A 14,770-nucleotide genomic window follows, 5' to 3' on the forward strand; every position below is an offset into this window, starting at 1 on the left:
AATCTAGTAATAATCAAATAATAGCAGGCAAGAGAAAACTCATATGTGAGACATATGTTCCGCCAATGAAATGGTTTATCCTCCACCCATGAAACAACAGGGTGAGACATTAGCATGATTGCATTCACATCAGTGCACTCAATACAGCCAGAGGTGGTGAGTTTGAGGATGGGCAGAGTTCTGACATCCCCGCTCACACACTCATGTTCTTTTATCCCTTGGAGGCAGTTGCAAACCGATTAGCCTTTTCTAGCGAGACCAACTTGTGGAATCATCAGTGCTGCTCATTATCCAAGCGATACTCAGATCAATACTCCACGCAAGCCTAAGAAGAGACACTGAGCCTGATTTTTAACAACTCGCTGCGTCTTCTGCTGCTCATAGACTACCATAAAGCAAACGCAATGACATCTCTCTAATGTGTAACACAAATTGCTTATAGTTTAAAGGGAACATACTCAAAGTATACTCTTCTCTCATTCTCTCTCTCTGATGTTATGGTCATATTCATATTTATTCATTTGTACACATCTGTTCAAAAGTTTGTGGATAGTAAGATTTTTTTAAAACATTAAAATTATATTATTATAATTATTTTTACTGTATGGTCTTTGATCTGTGTAATGCATCCTTGCTGAATAAAAGTATACATTTCTTAAAAAAAACACCCTAACATTTTGAATATGTAATATGTACGTACGTAATATAATATAACGTAATGTAATTGTAATATAACTATTATTTAGTGTTTAGACAAATAGATAAAAGCTAAGATTCTTTGTAAAGAAATAAAATATTAGATTTAGCTCAACTTCTTGGTTGACAATCAATATTCTCTGAAAGTTATGCATCTCCAATTCACTTTCTCTTGAAAGTGAGTTGGGAAGAAAAAAACACATTCAGTTTTTAAGAGTTGTTGCCTTATTTTGTACCCTATTTGAGGAAAGTGCCCATTATGGGAATAGCTACAGAAGTTGGCATGGCATTAAAAGCAAACAAACATTTTTTTTTATTATTTCCATTCCACCAAATACTATCCTTTTGATAGTTTTATGCTTTCTTTTCTTCCTTTTGAGAGTCTTGTGTGTGATTGCTTCACAGTAAAGGAATGTAATCACCATGTCAAAAACGCCTACTGTTCTCTCACTCAAAACTCAAATGGAGAGTTTGTTATTACAGAGGTTTCATGCTCATATTTTGAGCAGCAACGAGTCTCTTGACACTTCCCACATTCCCACTGCCTCTCACACCTGTGACCCCAGTAACATTTCATGGCTTGCACTACATTGATTTCACAGCTTGTTCAGTATTTATGCAATGCAGGATTGCAAGAGTGCAACAGATCTTCATGTGAAAGGTGAAAATAACTCCTTTAAATATTTTCTTTTAATCTTTTTACTTTGAGATACACTCATCTAAATGGTTATTTGGAACACCATACTAATACTGTGTTTGACCCCCTTTCGCCTTCAGAACTAGGTAACAGATAGGATAGTATCTTGCAGTTGATGGAGATTTGTGGGATCTGGTGACTGTGGGGGCCATTTTAGTTCAGTGAACTCATTGTCATGTTCAAGAAACCAATTTGTAACGATTCGAGCTTTGTTGAGACATGGTGCATTATCCTGCTGGAAGTAGCCATCAGAGGATGGGTATATGGTGGCCATAAAGGGATGGACATGGTCAGAAACAATGCTCAGGTAGGCTGTGGCATGTAAACCCAATTGGCACTAAGGGGCCTAAAGTGTGCCAGGAAAACATTCTCCACACCATTACACCACCACCACCAGCCTGCACAGTGGTAACAAGGCATGATGGATCCATGGTCTCATTCTGTTTACGCCAAATTCTGACTTTACCATCTGAATGTCTCAACAGAAATCGAGACTCATCAGACCAGGCAACATTTTTCAGTCTTCAACTGTCCAATTTTGGTGAACTCTTACAAATTGTAGGCTCCTTTTCCTATTTGAAGTGGAGATGAGTGGTACGCGGTGGGGTCTTCTGCCCATCCGCCTCAAGGTCGTGCGTGTTGTGGCTTCACAAATGCTTTGCTGAATACCTCGGTTGTAATGAGAGTTTTTTCAGTCAAAGTTGCTCTTCTATCAGCTTGAATCAGTCGGCCCATTCTCCTCTGACCTCTAGCATCAACAAGGCATTTTCGCCCACAGGACTGCCGCATACTGGATGTTTTTCCCTTTTCATTTCATTCTTTGTAAACTCTAGAAATGGTTGTAGAGCAGATTGTGAAATACTCAGACCGGCCTGTCTGGCACCAACAACTATGCCACGCTCAAAATTGCTTAAATCACATTTCTTTCCCCTTCTGATATTCAGTTTGGAGCTCAGGAGATTGTCTTGACCAGGACCACCCCCCTAAATGCATTGAAGCAACTGCCATGTGATTGGTTGATTAGATAATTGATGAGAAATTGAACAGGTTTTCCTAATAATCCTTTAGGTGAGTGTATATAGACCAGCACATATTGCCATTTTTTTTCACTCAAAGCTCAAAGCCAGAAGGACAAGCCAAATTTCCCTTTGAACCTCTTTTTATGTCATATTCTTGCATACGTTCCTAGCACACGTGCCGGAGCAAAGGTCATCTATTGTATGGGCTCATAAAAGGGGCAGATCAGCGCTGAATCGAGGTATAATTTATCCTACAGCCTCAAACAGCTAACCTGACACTAAATACATCTGACAACCTTCCAGACACTGCCGCATTGCTGCTCCACATTGAGTGCCTTTTCCATTAAGACAAAATATAGCTCTATACTTACCTCATGACCTAAGCTGTAATATGTTCTCACTAAACATCCATCCACTGTTCATCTACTGCTATCATGATGCGTACCGATTTATCTTAGCTCGCTCTTGATAGCCACTATACCTATAGCATAAAATATACACCCACATGTACACTCAACCTCTTCATTCTCATAAGAAGCTAAATCAAATTTATACTCAACCTCAGGCACACATCCCCAATCACACTTGCAGCTCACCAAGAGTCTATTATATCTCTTGACTTAGCACTCTAAAGTGCTGAGAGGATTCAGCTCCGGTCTTTCTGGCTGCTCTCTTGCTGGAGTTCTGTTGACTCCTACAGATGCAGATTTTACAATTAAATAGCAAGGACTGTGCAGTCATACAGTACAAGATCAGAAGTGGTTATGGTCCATTACTGAGACAAGTATTATTATTGCTCATATTTGGGGTTGCGGGTTTGTTCTAAAGCCCTAAGCCTGGAGTGTGGGATCATGGTCCACAGAAAGTCTAGTTTAGCTGAATATGATGCATAAAAACAGAAGCATATCCCAGGCTTGAGTTTTAAACTTTGCCGCACACCTTGTTTTGCACTGTTTGTTCTATAGTATATGAATGATAGCCTACCCTACTTTGGCCCAGTAAGCAACCAACTAGAAACTAACTAGAACTACCACACATCAATACTCTTCAATGGCTTAGCAACCACTCATCATGGTGGCAAGTTTTGCAGAGGCAAGCACCACTTGCATTTTTTTAAGAAAATGTAAATATTTAGTTTTATTTACTCTTTTATTATTTTACATCATCTCTGTCTGAGATCTGTCTTGATCATCTGATCTGATGAAACTTGAGTGAGTTGCTATGGCTTGATTTCAGTTTCCATTTGGGGGTTTCATGTTCGAAGGCTTTACTCATGCAGAGACAATAGCCTAAGTGTAATGAGTGTGTGTGCGTATGTGTGTTTAGTAATTCATGGATTTGTTTTGAATTTATGTATTTTTACGCATACATACACACACACTAACACACACACAGTTATTAAATGAATATTAATATTTAATTAATATATCTAAAATGCAATAATTACAAACATGCAAGTTCCATGCTTTAGGGCTGTCAAAATTAACACTTTTTTTTACCACGTTAAAATCCAAAATGCAACAATATTGTGAAATATTTACAATTTAAAATATCTATTTTAACATATTTTTTATTTGTATTATTTAATTATTTATTTCATGGCAAAGTTGAATTCTTTTGCATCATTACCCCAGTCTTCAGTGTCACATGATCCTTCAGAAATCATTCTAATATGCTGATCTGCTGTTCAAGAAACATTTATTACTATTATCAATGTTGAAAACAGAACTCTTTATATTAGTATACAGTAGCTCAAGTATTCAGTGTGGTTTAAACCGCTACAAATACACACAAGCTAATACACCTAGAGAGGGAAGACCAGATTGCCTTAACAGGTGTTGCCTGCCTAATGTGACACTTATTGAATATAAAACTGATGAAAGAGACAAACCAAAGCTTTTCTATCCTAATTGCCCTCCCACCCCCTGTTCGAACAGACCCCATCTTTTGCATAATTATTTTTTATATACACACAGGTCTCTGAGAATGTTTCTGTTCTTTCCGAGCAGGTGTGACCTTTTCTCTAATCTGTGATAGCCGCAAGCCACTCATTTTACATAGTGTCTCAGCACACACACAAACAATGAGTGCAACTTTGTTGCAAACATGCAAGGTTCTTGCACAACTTTCACACTTTGGCCACAGTTTAACACTAAAGGTATTTCTATTCCTCACAGAAATTTTTCACAACCTAGTTTTTAAGATGTGAGATGGCACAAGGTCTATCTAAAGCCCTTTGATCACATCTATGTCTTTATAGATACTTTGTCACCCTATGACATATATATACTACTAAATACTAAAAAGTGTGTCCGAAAGAATCTCAGTCAGCGTCTTTACTACCGGAACCGCGTTCTGCAGGCCAAGTGTATACAGGCAAAACTTTAATAAAATCTGTTTTCTCAGAAACGAAGACAACGATTTTGGAAACGCTGATTCGCTAGTCAAATTTCGTACGGTATGAGAGAATACTAACCCTCAAAGTTGTTGATGTAACTCGAAATATATCATTTAAATAACTTCTCATTTTTACTCTTGTGTGACCGCTAACTGCCTCACAGTGTTGTTAACATCATTCACGTTAACCGCAGGACGTTTTTATAAACAGCAAGTGTAATTTGACACTATCTCCACCTAACGCAAAACCGTCTTCTGACCATCGACTGACGCAGCACCGGATGTAACTGGGTGTCCTGAGACAAACCCGGAAGCGATCGTGCATAGAGGCTATTAACTACGGTTAACTTAATCAAATCAATATTTACTGTGACCACCCTTTGCATTTAAAACCGCTTCTGTCCAGCTACACTTGCACATAGTTTTTCAGGTAGCTTTAAGGTAGATTTCTGATTGGCTGTCAATGTTTTTATCGTTCATCTGCTTGAATAAAATCGTTCTGATAGTGATTCCAACGATATATCTGTGCTGTTATTATTATAGTTGTGGTAGGACTGCTAGTCTTTTATGTGTACAATGATTTTTTAGAACTATGTCTTTGTTCTATGTAGGTAGACTATGTAGGTATCGTCCTTTGTGTGAACAGGCCTTCGTCGGGTACACGGGGTGTTTTAGTTTAGGTGGCAGAAAAAAGGTCTTAAAAAATGTAAAATGGTTACCATTGACTTACCATTGACATATTTATGTAAACAAAAATAATGTCAAAATATTTTCTTTAATGTTCCTGAGAAGAAAGTCATACAATTTTGGAATGACATGAAGGGGGAGTAAATAATGACATTTTTATTTTCCCTTTGTGTCTAGTGAAAAACAATTTAGCAAGATAGAAAATTGTTGCATGGCCATTATGTTCTTCCATAATTACTTCCAACAACAAACAAAAAAAACTTTCTAAATCCAAAAATCTGTCCAAACTTTTTTTGAGTCTGACTAGTGAGCATACTATTGTCTGCATGGGATCAGCATCAGAAGAGCTTTGCAGCGTAGAGAGAACGCTGATCAGAATTTAAGAGTTTAAGATGCGAGTTTACTCACGCCTAAATTTAAGCCTACATTTGCATATAATTGATTAGGATTTCACTATGAAAACAAGATAAATGTAACTACCTGCAGTGCGGTAAAAGTTTACCAAGGGACAAGCATGCCTTTTGACCTGGCCAAGTTTATTCAATGCCTCCATGAGACTTCCACAGACACTAATGCTTATGGAAGAGTAAAAGGTAACAGCTAGGGTTGGCGTTTTACAAGGAACATCTGGTAGTGATGATTGCTGAGATAAGCTGCATCTGAAAGCCGAAAAATATATTTTTTTTTGTAAATTTTATAAAATATAAATATATATTTTTTAAACGTTAATTAAAGTACATTATGGTAAATACTTTGACTGTTACGTATGCCTGCAACTTTTCAGCCATAAATTATGAATTTTAGCTAGATTATGTTCAGTACCTGTCTAGCGATTATATATTTATGCATAAATAATTAAATAACAGTTTGTTTTTCTCAAAACATCTAACGTATGTCATGTGTAGTGGCTCGTGTGATTTATGTTTTGCACTTCAGAACTTCCATTACGGGAACATAGTGAGCTTGGTTTTCACAGTTCATTGTGGGATTTTTTAGGACGCAAACGTTTCAGTTTCAACATTAGTTAACATGAACTAAGAATTAACAATACTTCTAAAGCATTTATTAATCTTAGTTTTTTTTGTTTGAGTATTTGTTAACATTAGTGTACTAACATGTAACTGTATTTTTATAAACTAACATTAACAAAGATTAATAAATGCTGTACAGAAAATATTGCTCACTGTTAGTTCATGAGACATTATTGTGAAGTGTTACCATATAAATATTAAGTTCTTAATTTAATTTGTGAATTCTTATGTTTAATGGGCTAAACTGTGTGATAAATCCCTTTTTCGAAATGTAATATTGAAAATAAACGTAATTTCATGGATATATTAGATGTGTATTTTATAACCCAGGTCTAGAATTGGGAACCACTGATACAAAATTGCCACTGAACCACTGAAATAAAATTGTAAATTGTATATATGTACATTTTGTAAATGTACAAGTAGTTTATGGTAGAAAACTGGTAGTCCACTTTCTTATTGGTTGATCTAAGCAAAAGCACAGCTGTCCTCTGAGATGTTTTTGAGTAGGGAACAATTTTCCATCTTGCGTCATCCTTCTTGGAGTGACCTTGAAATTTATTGTGTCAAATTTCTAGAGCTGAAATCTCAGGATCTAATATAAAAAAAGGTGAAGTCCACTTACATTTGACTTGTAACCCTAGTAGTCCAGTGTGAACACAAAAATAACCAGAGCAGTTTGTCACCTTTTGTGTTTGTATGTGATGGCCCAGTAAACCTGCTCACATTTAAGCCCCATGGGTTGGACTGCTCTAGATACAGTACAAAACATGAGGCATGTGCATCAGACCACACCTGAATATGACATGCTTGTTTTTCATCTTTCTGAATGATTAAAGCATTCACCTTCTACCTGAATGGAGAGCTTACAGGTTATCAGTGATTCCCACAGGACATTGGATCTGTACAGGAGTCAGGCTGCATAATGCTATGTGAAGTCAGTGGGAGTGGTCCATAGAAATGTAGAGCTCCTTTACTGGAATGAAAAGCACTGACATTTTGCACATCAGTATGGGAAAGGAAATTTTGGAGTCTATTATTCTTGCTGTGTGTGGTGTGTGTGTGTGTGAGAGAGAGATAAATCTTTAACAGCGGAACTTGATCGCCATTTACAGCTGCAATAACGAAAGAAGAAATGACAATAAAACATAATTTAAAAAAAAAATTGACTGAATTTTGGAAGTAACCAACAGGAAATAAAGGAAGATCAATACGCTACTGTATTGTGATAGTCTATCATCACAACATTGAATCGATAAGCATTTATAATTATTGTTAGTTTGCATTTTAAAGGAGTTGTTCACCCATTTGTTTACTTTCATGCTGTTCCAACCCTGTATGACTTTCTTTATTCTGAGGATGAGACAAATGTAAATGTACCATTGACATCACAACGGAAGAGAACACAGTCATAAATGTATTGAATGGCATAAAGGTTACCGGTAGTAAATGATCACACATCACAGAATGTTCATTTGTTGGGTGAACTATCTATTAAGAGTCTGTCATTTCTAGCACCATCAAGAAAAATAATTGCATTTAAAGTTTTTAAAAGAGTGCAATTACTCTTTCGTGTCACACTGAAGAGTTTCTGAGGTATGTAAAACCTAATGGTGAAAGTCAACATAGCATGACTGCATACATGACTGCTCAGCTATATCAAGTGCATGAACTGACTTTGTTTTTTGCACCTTCAACAAGAACAAGCTGATATTAGGACTGGGTTTCGGCAACAACATCACAATATGGTACATACATATTGATGCAGGTTATTGCAATGCAATTTGATTGTGATTTGAAACACCAAAGTGGGTGTAAGTAATTAGCAAGATTTTTTAAAATGTATGAAATGTTTAATAGGAAGCCAATGCAATTTTAACAGAATCGGGCTGACATGGTCATACTTTTTGGTTCTAGTAAGAACTCTAGCGGCTGATTTTTGGAACTGAGTTTTTTTATTAAGCATGCAGGGCAACCACCCAGTAAAGCATTACAATAATCCAGCCTTGAGGTCATGAATGCATGAGTTAGGTTTTTTGAATTTGTCATTGAGAGCATATGTCATAGTTTAGATATTAAATGGTGTTTTACAGATATTACAAATGTGGCTTTCAAATGAAAGATTGGTATCAAAAAGCACACCTGGTTCCTAACTGATGATGAATATTTGACAGAGCAGCCATCAAGTGTTTGGAAATTATAGTCATCCAATTGATATATTAATCCTAATTTATATCTATCCTAATGACAATCATAACGTCTGGAAGCATCTCTTTCAGTAGCGTAGTCAGTATAGGGTCTAACATACATATTGTTGATCAATCTAGCAAGTAAATTCATTAAGTCATTACTGTCTTGTTTGGAAATTTGAAGCTTCATTTCTCATTCATTTAATGAGAATTAAAGGGATACTCCACTTTTTTTAGAAATAGGCTCATTTTATAACTCCCCCAGAGTTAAACAGTTGGGTTTTACCGTTTTCAAATGCATTCAGACAATTTTCTGATATTTAGAAGAAAATCAGTAACCAGACAGTTTCTGGTCTCATTGACTACCATAGTAGGACAAAAAATATACTATGGAAGTCAATAAGAGCAGAAACTGTCTGGTTACTGATATTCTTCTAAATATCGGAAAATCGGCTGAATGGATTCAAAAACGGTGAAACTCAACTAGTTGTAAAATGAGCCCATTTCCAAAAAAAGTGGAGTATCCCTTTAATTTAATTGTGTTTGTTCTCTTCAATGAGAGTCGAAAAGTAAGCAGATCTAACCGTTTTTAAGGCCTTTCTGTATGCAGTAACACTTTCCTTCCACAAAATGCGAAATACCTCTAGTTTTGTGTTTCTTCCAGCTGCGCTCTATTTTTCAGGCTGCTTTCTTGAGGGCCCGAGTATGCTTGTTATACCACGGCGTCTGACTATTTTTCTTAATCTTTTTTTAAGCGCAAAGGTGCGCAACTATGCTGGAAAAGAGAGAGTCAATAGTTTCTGTTGCAACATTGAGCCATCTGGTATGCCGAGGAGTGGAAACTGATCAAGAAGATTATTTATAAAGCAATATTTAGTGGTAGAAGTGGTAGTTCTAACATATTTGTAACATGAAGTTTGTTTTTCTGCCCCAGTCTCGGTGTGGAACAAGAAGGGGAAGAAAGATACTTGAAACCCTGCAGAAATCCACCCTAACCTAACCTGAACAGGCTGTTGTTCAGCCCTGCACGCTTTTATAAATGCAGGCATTAATTATGGATTTATTGCTGTCCTTGTCTGTGCGCTGCTGTGTCACTATGCAGATCTCAATTATTCATGAGCTGTAGAAGGGGGGTAAAGGGTGGTGCACTCTTGCGGGACGGTGCAGTTTACAGATTATTTCTTTCAGCACCAAATTGTCTGGTTCACTGTATTGCAGTATTTTAATCATTTGCTCCCCAATTCTCATTTAAAACTAAGACTCTCCCACTCTGTGATATACGTTTCTATATTAAACTGGCAATCTTAGCTTCAGCCCAGAGTGTACCGAGTTAATTACTTAAATAAGTAGAATGTCATGCTGAAGAGGCACTTAATACAGTGTAGTAAAGAGATATGTCGTCCTGCATTGCACTCTTCTGCCCTGGAGAAATGATGTGTCATTCATTCGCAATACAATCACAACCATGTAGAAAATATTGGATGTCAAAAATCGAGTTTTGAGGAGAAGGATTTTGAACCAACTGTATTTTACTGAGAAACAATTGCCTTTTTTTTTTGATACTGTATCTATAAAACTTTAAAACTAAAAGATTCATGACATAAAATACTTGAATAAATAAATAGATGTATAATATCTAGGTAATTGTATAAAATGCACTTGCCATGTGCATGTGTTGCTTTTTTATTCAGCATTAAATTATCAAAAGCAAAATTAAACACTTTTACAATGTTGCAAAATAATTTTCCTTGAACTTTCTATTTGTCAAAGTCAAAGAATCCTGATTGGATCACGATTTCCACAAAGTACAACTGTTTTCAACATTGATAATGATAAGAAATGTTTCTTGAGCAGCAAATCAGCATTTTGACATTTTAATATTTTACTACAGTATATTACTGTAACTGTTATATTACAACCATGGTGATCATCAAAGACTTGCATACAAAAATCTAATTTTTTAAAAAATTTTAACGTACATAAATCTTGTTTTATAATTGTTCTTGTGAAATTTATTTAAGCTGGGGAGTTTGAGGAAGGAGCTTTTCGATCTGAATATTTAAGTATGTCTACACTGGTAATTTAAAAGAGCAAGGAAAAGCTTTAATGAATAGGATAGCAGTTCATGCATTAAATTTTAAGCTAATTTCAGTGTATGCCAGCAGGAGTGTGGGTAAATCCCAGTGTTTAGTGTGTAGTAGTGCCCCATGTGCACGCACCATTGACTGCAGTAGTGATGTGCATAAATAGCTGCCGGTCTGCTGTACTGAGACACTCGCAGAAGGTCACTCTATTGATTCAGTCCCGCACTGCGGCCTTTGATTACTGGGTCTGACACACCACCGCAATCTATAATGCATTGTATATGCTCTGTGCAGAAATCCATAATGACTCTCTATATTCCACCCTCATTCATAATGAAGGATAAGCAGTGCCTACGTTCCCCAATCTGTCAGATAGTCCCCATTCGTCAGCCACTTTTACATGCAGAGTGAGTGGCACATTATTTCAGCTCTGTAAATGGTTCACTTTTAAGATACGACCTAGGCTACTCGTGGGTGTGCTGCGTGTATTATCTTGAGATCGTGATACAAGTGTAATTTGACTGTGATTGCTCATTTAAGTCAATAAATGAATGGCAAGCATTTACAAGTTGAACTAAAGTCACAGAATGTGTATGTGTGTGAGTGAAAAAAATAAATTATATTTGACCTAAGTTTGCAGTCTGAATTGAATGCTATGAGATTAAAAAAGACTTCACTGGATTCACACGAAAACGAGAACGTGACCAGTGTGTTCAGTGTGCATGGAACACAAGACTACTTCTTACAGTACAGTGTACAAGTAATATTGCCTGCTCTTTTTTAAATTATGTGAAACAGAATGCATTATGCAAACATTTCAAACTCTAACGTGCAGCATGGTTGTCACATGACCTCATTACGTACATTTCATTTGCATTTCTAATCTTGTGTGAAAAAACAATAAGCCTTCTATCTCGGCAGTCAAGAAGAAATGTGGTAGATTTTTAGATTTTAGACATTATTTCTGTTCATTTGGGACATCAAACACAAACAATACTTCATGCAGTTTTGGAATATTTATATAAAACGGATATAATTATTCATTTTAGAAATAGTTGTATTAGGGCTGGACGATTAACCGAAAAATAATCGAAACCGAAATTCAGAGCCTATAACCGACGTGATTTTACAATGTCGGTTATTTCATTTTTTGAATACTATTAATATATCCGCCCACTGTGTGTTAACGTACTTTCCCCTTAAAACATAGTAGTCACGTCACTCCACCTCGTCCAGTCTGCGACATTGAAACAACATGAGCCCCTTTTACACAGCGCGTTGATCCTGGGAAATTGCCAGAACAAACACCTGTGTGAATGCAAACACGGCCCGGGATTGGTGCCGCCAGGTTGGGGACAGAGTGATATATCTATCGAAATATGCTCTGTACGATTTCAAACCTCACTTAAGAAATAGAAAACATAAAATGGAAACATTAAAATGTGTTGCAAACCAAAATCCTTTAGATCTAGAGTCTCTCCTTTTCCCCATGTCACTCTTATTTCTTCTATTGGTTTCTTCTCTGCACTTTTCCGTAACTGATTAATTTTGAGGAATTCGTTATGCACGCTTTCATTTTGTGCTGACTTGACATCTAACTTTCACAGCTTACTCCTTGAGCTCACTCTAATCCTCAGTAACAGCTGTATGACTGTTGCATTGTCAGCTCAATCCAGCCTCATATCCTTGAGAAGGAAAGGGTGGTGCAGATAGATTATCTCAGAGCTCACTTACGCCTTTATCTCTCACAGTCAGCGCGAGCAAGTCCTATCATCTCACTGATCATATATGCTGCTGTGTTTTTACAGGACCAGAAACCATTGCAGAGGCCCTAGAGGAAGAGGAACTCATCAGAGCCATCGGTTCTCTGAAGTGAAGTCTCATCAGAGAAGTCTCAAGGGATCTCAAACCTCTCCTCCCCTTCTCTGCAAGGGGCCGCTGACATGATATAACCTCCAAGCCTCTAAGCGCACACGCAAACGAGACCCAGCGACCCTTGAATCCCCCTTCCGCTCTGGAAGAGCCCCGAGGTGGTGCGCTACCGCTGAGCTGAGCATGCCTCAAACTCCTGTGTTGTGAAAGGAGAGTGTCCGCTGGACAGCCCTAGGCGCCATGCGTCCGTGGACGGGCTCTTGGCGCTGGATTATGCTGGTTCTGCTGGCCTGGGGCACGCTGCTTTTCTACATTGGGGGTCACCTCGTGAAGGACAGCGAGCATCCGGAACGGTCCAGCAGAGAGCTCTCCAAGATTCTGGCCAAGCTGGAAAGGCTGAAACAGCAGAATGAAGATCTGAGACGCATGGCTGAGACACTCAGGTTGGTGAAATGTTTCAAGTCTGATATTTCTTTTAATTTATTCCATTTTCCTTCTTTATCTTCAAACTTGAGATACTTGGTTAGTCAGGTACTCTTAACCCAACGGGTTTGAGAAGTCTAATGTGATATGTGAGCTGGATTATAGTCTTCCTACATTTCCACAACAATAGTATTGTAATGATGAGGCATTGTCGTTGAGATCCATTTGCTTTATCTTTATTGGTAATAGTAAAAGTAACACAATCAGGCAGGGGTCAATCACCAGCAAAGGATATATCTGAGGCGGTCCACAATCGTAGTCAATGGGCAGGAAGATAATCAAGGCAGGCAGCAAACAGTAAAGCATAAATCCAGTCAAACGAAGTAGGGTCACAACAATGGCGTGAAGCAGATGATAGGGTAGCTCTATTGGTCTGTTTTCACATGATGGGTTACAATTAGTCCTCATCAGCCTGTAGCTGATCTTGTATGGTCATGTTGGCTCTAGTCACTTCCTATCATGTACTGTGGCATTTGACATATGGCCATTGGTTTACATTTGTACTGCTTTGCTAGTTAAATGATCATTACCCTTAGGGAAAACTTCTATAATCATCGAATTCAAACACACTTCCTCACAGTTCACCTGCCTGCTATAATTTTCCTCTGAACGCATGTGTGCTGTGCTTTAAAGCCGTGTGTAACGTGTATTTCACTAAGCTGTGGACTTGTCATCTATCTGCTTATGCATTATGTAAGCTCAGTTATCAGTGTTATTGTAAATTATTCAATTGACCCAGATTACTTATCCCACAAATGTGCCTCTTTCATCTGATATTTGATAGTGATTACATACATGTCAATCCCAAATTAAAAAAAAATGTATCTGAACACAATACATTGCGTGACCATTTTTTTTGTTCCTCAACTTATATCTTATAAAAACAGTTCCATGCAACAATTTTCCATTCAAGTTTTTTTGCACCAAAAATTAACGTAATTTTTCATGATTCTCCAACTGGCCACTATGATCTTACATTGGATCATACAAGTGGTTTGGAAAATCAATGAATGGATAGCCATTTTCCAGCCTCTCTCCCTTACACTTACAATTTAACTGAACAAACCAATATTGAGCCTAAAATTGTTTCTTTTATGACTGATACTTTTTATGTTTAGATGATCCAATAGTGTCTGCTAATCAATATGTAGAATTTGTTTTAACCATTTTATATTTCTGCTGTTTGAAACACTAATTATTTCTCATTCATCCCCTGAATGTAAACATTGTGCTTTACAAAAAATAATATTGTCAAATAATAAAAAGGTAAAAAAAAAAAAATTGCAAGGAATACATTAAAGCAACAGCAAAGAACTTTTCCTTTGCGGTCGCCCTACAGGTTGGAAGCGGAATTGTCCATTAACGCTGTCGTAAATAATTTAGCCCACCGCAGTCTACTGTCGCACGTGCACGCTCGCTGTTTATCCAAAAATATATTGGAAATATATTATGAAGGTTGAAAAACTACATAGTGTTACTTTAAAATATTAAGTTATGTGACCTGTGAGTGTTTACTAAGAGTGTGTAATAGCATTGTCAGGTGATGTTTTAAAGATCTATAATATCAAATTTGACTATTCCGAAATAGTTACGAATGCTATAAAACATGTAAAAA

At 37.1% G+C, this 14,770-nt stretch overlaps 1 protein-coding gene across 3 annotated transcripts in view; it reads left to right on the plus strand.

Annotated features, from left to right (window-relative positions):
* fut8a (fucosyltransferase 8a (alpha (1,6) fucosyltransferase)) overlaps positions 1-14,770 on the plus strand; it is a 76,835-nt gene that overhangs the window by 33,576 nt on the left and 28,489 nt on the right. For all 3 annotated transcript variants that reach the window (XM_039673917.2, XM_039674005.2, XM_089120464.1), the window contains one exon: positions 12,609-13,115. In XM_039673917.2, coding sequence (XP_039529851.2) covers positions 12,913-13,115 — 203 coding nt within the window. In that variant the 5' untranslated portion in view covers positions 12,609-12,912. The remainder of the gene's footprint in view (positions 1-12,608; positions 13,116-14,770) is intronic.

This window comes from Pimephales promelas, chromosome 15, assembly GCF_988280905.1.
Source record: "Pimephales promelas chromosome 15, fPimPro1.hap1.1, whole genome shotgun sequence".
NCBI lineage: Eukaryota > Metazoa > Chordata > Actinopteri > Cypriniformes > Leuciscidae > Pimephales > Pimephales promelas.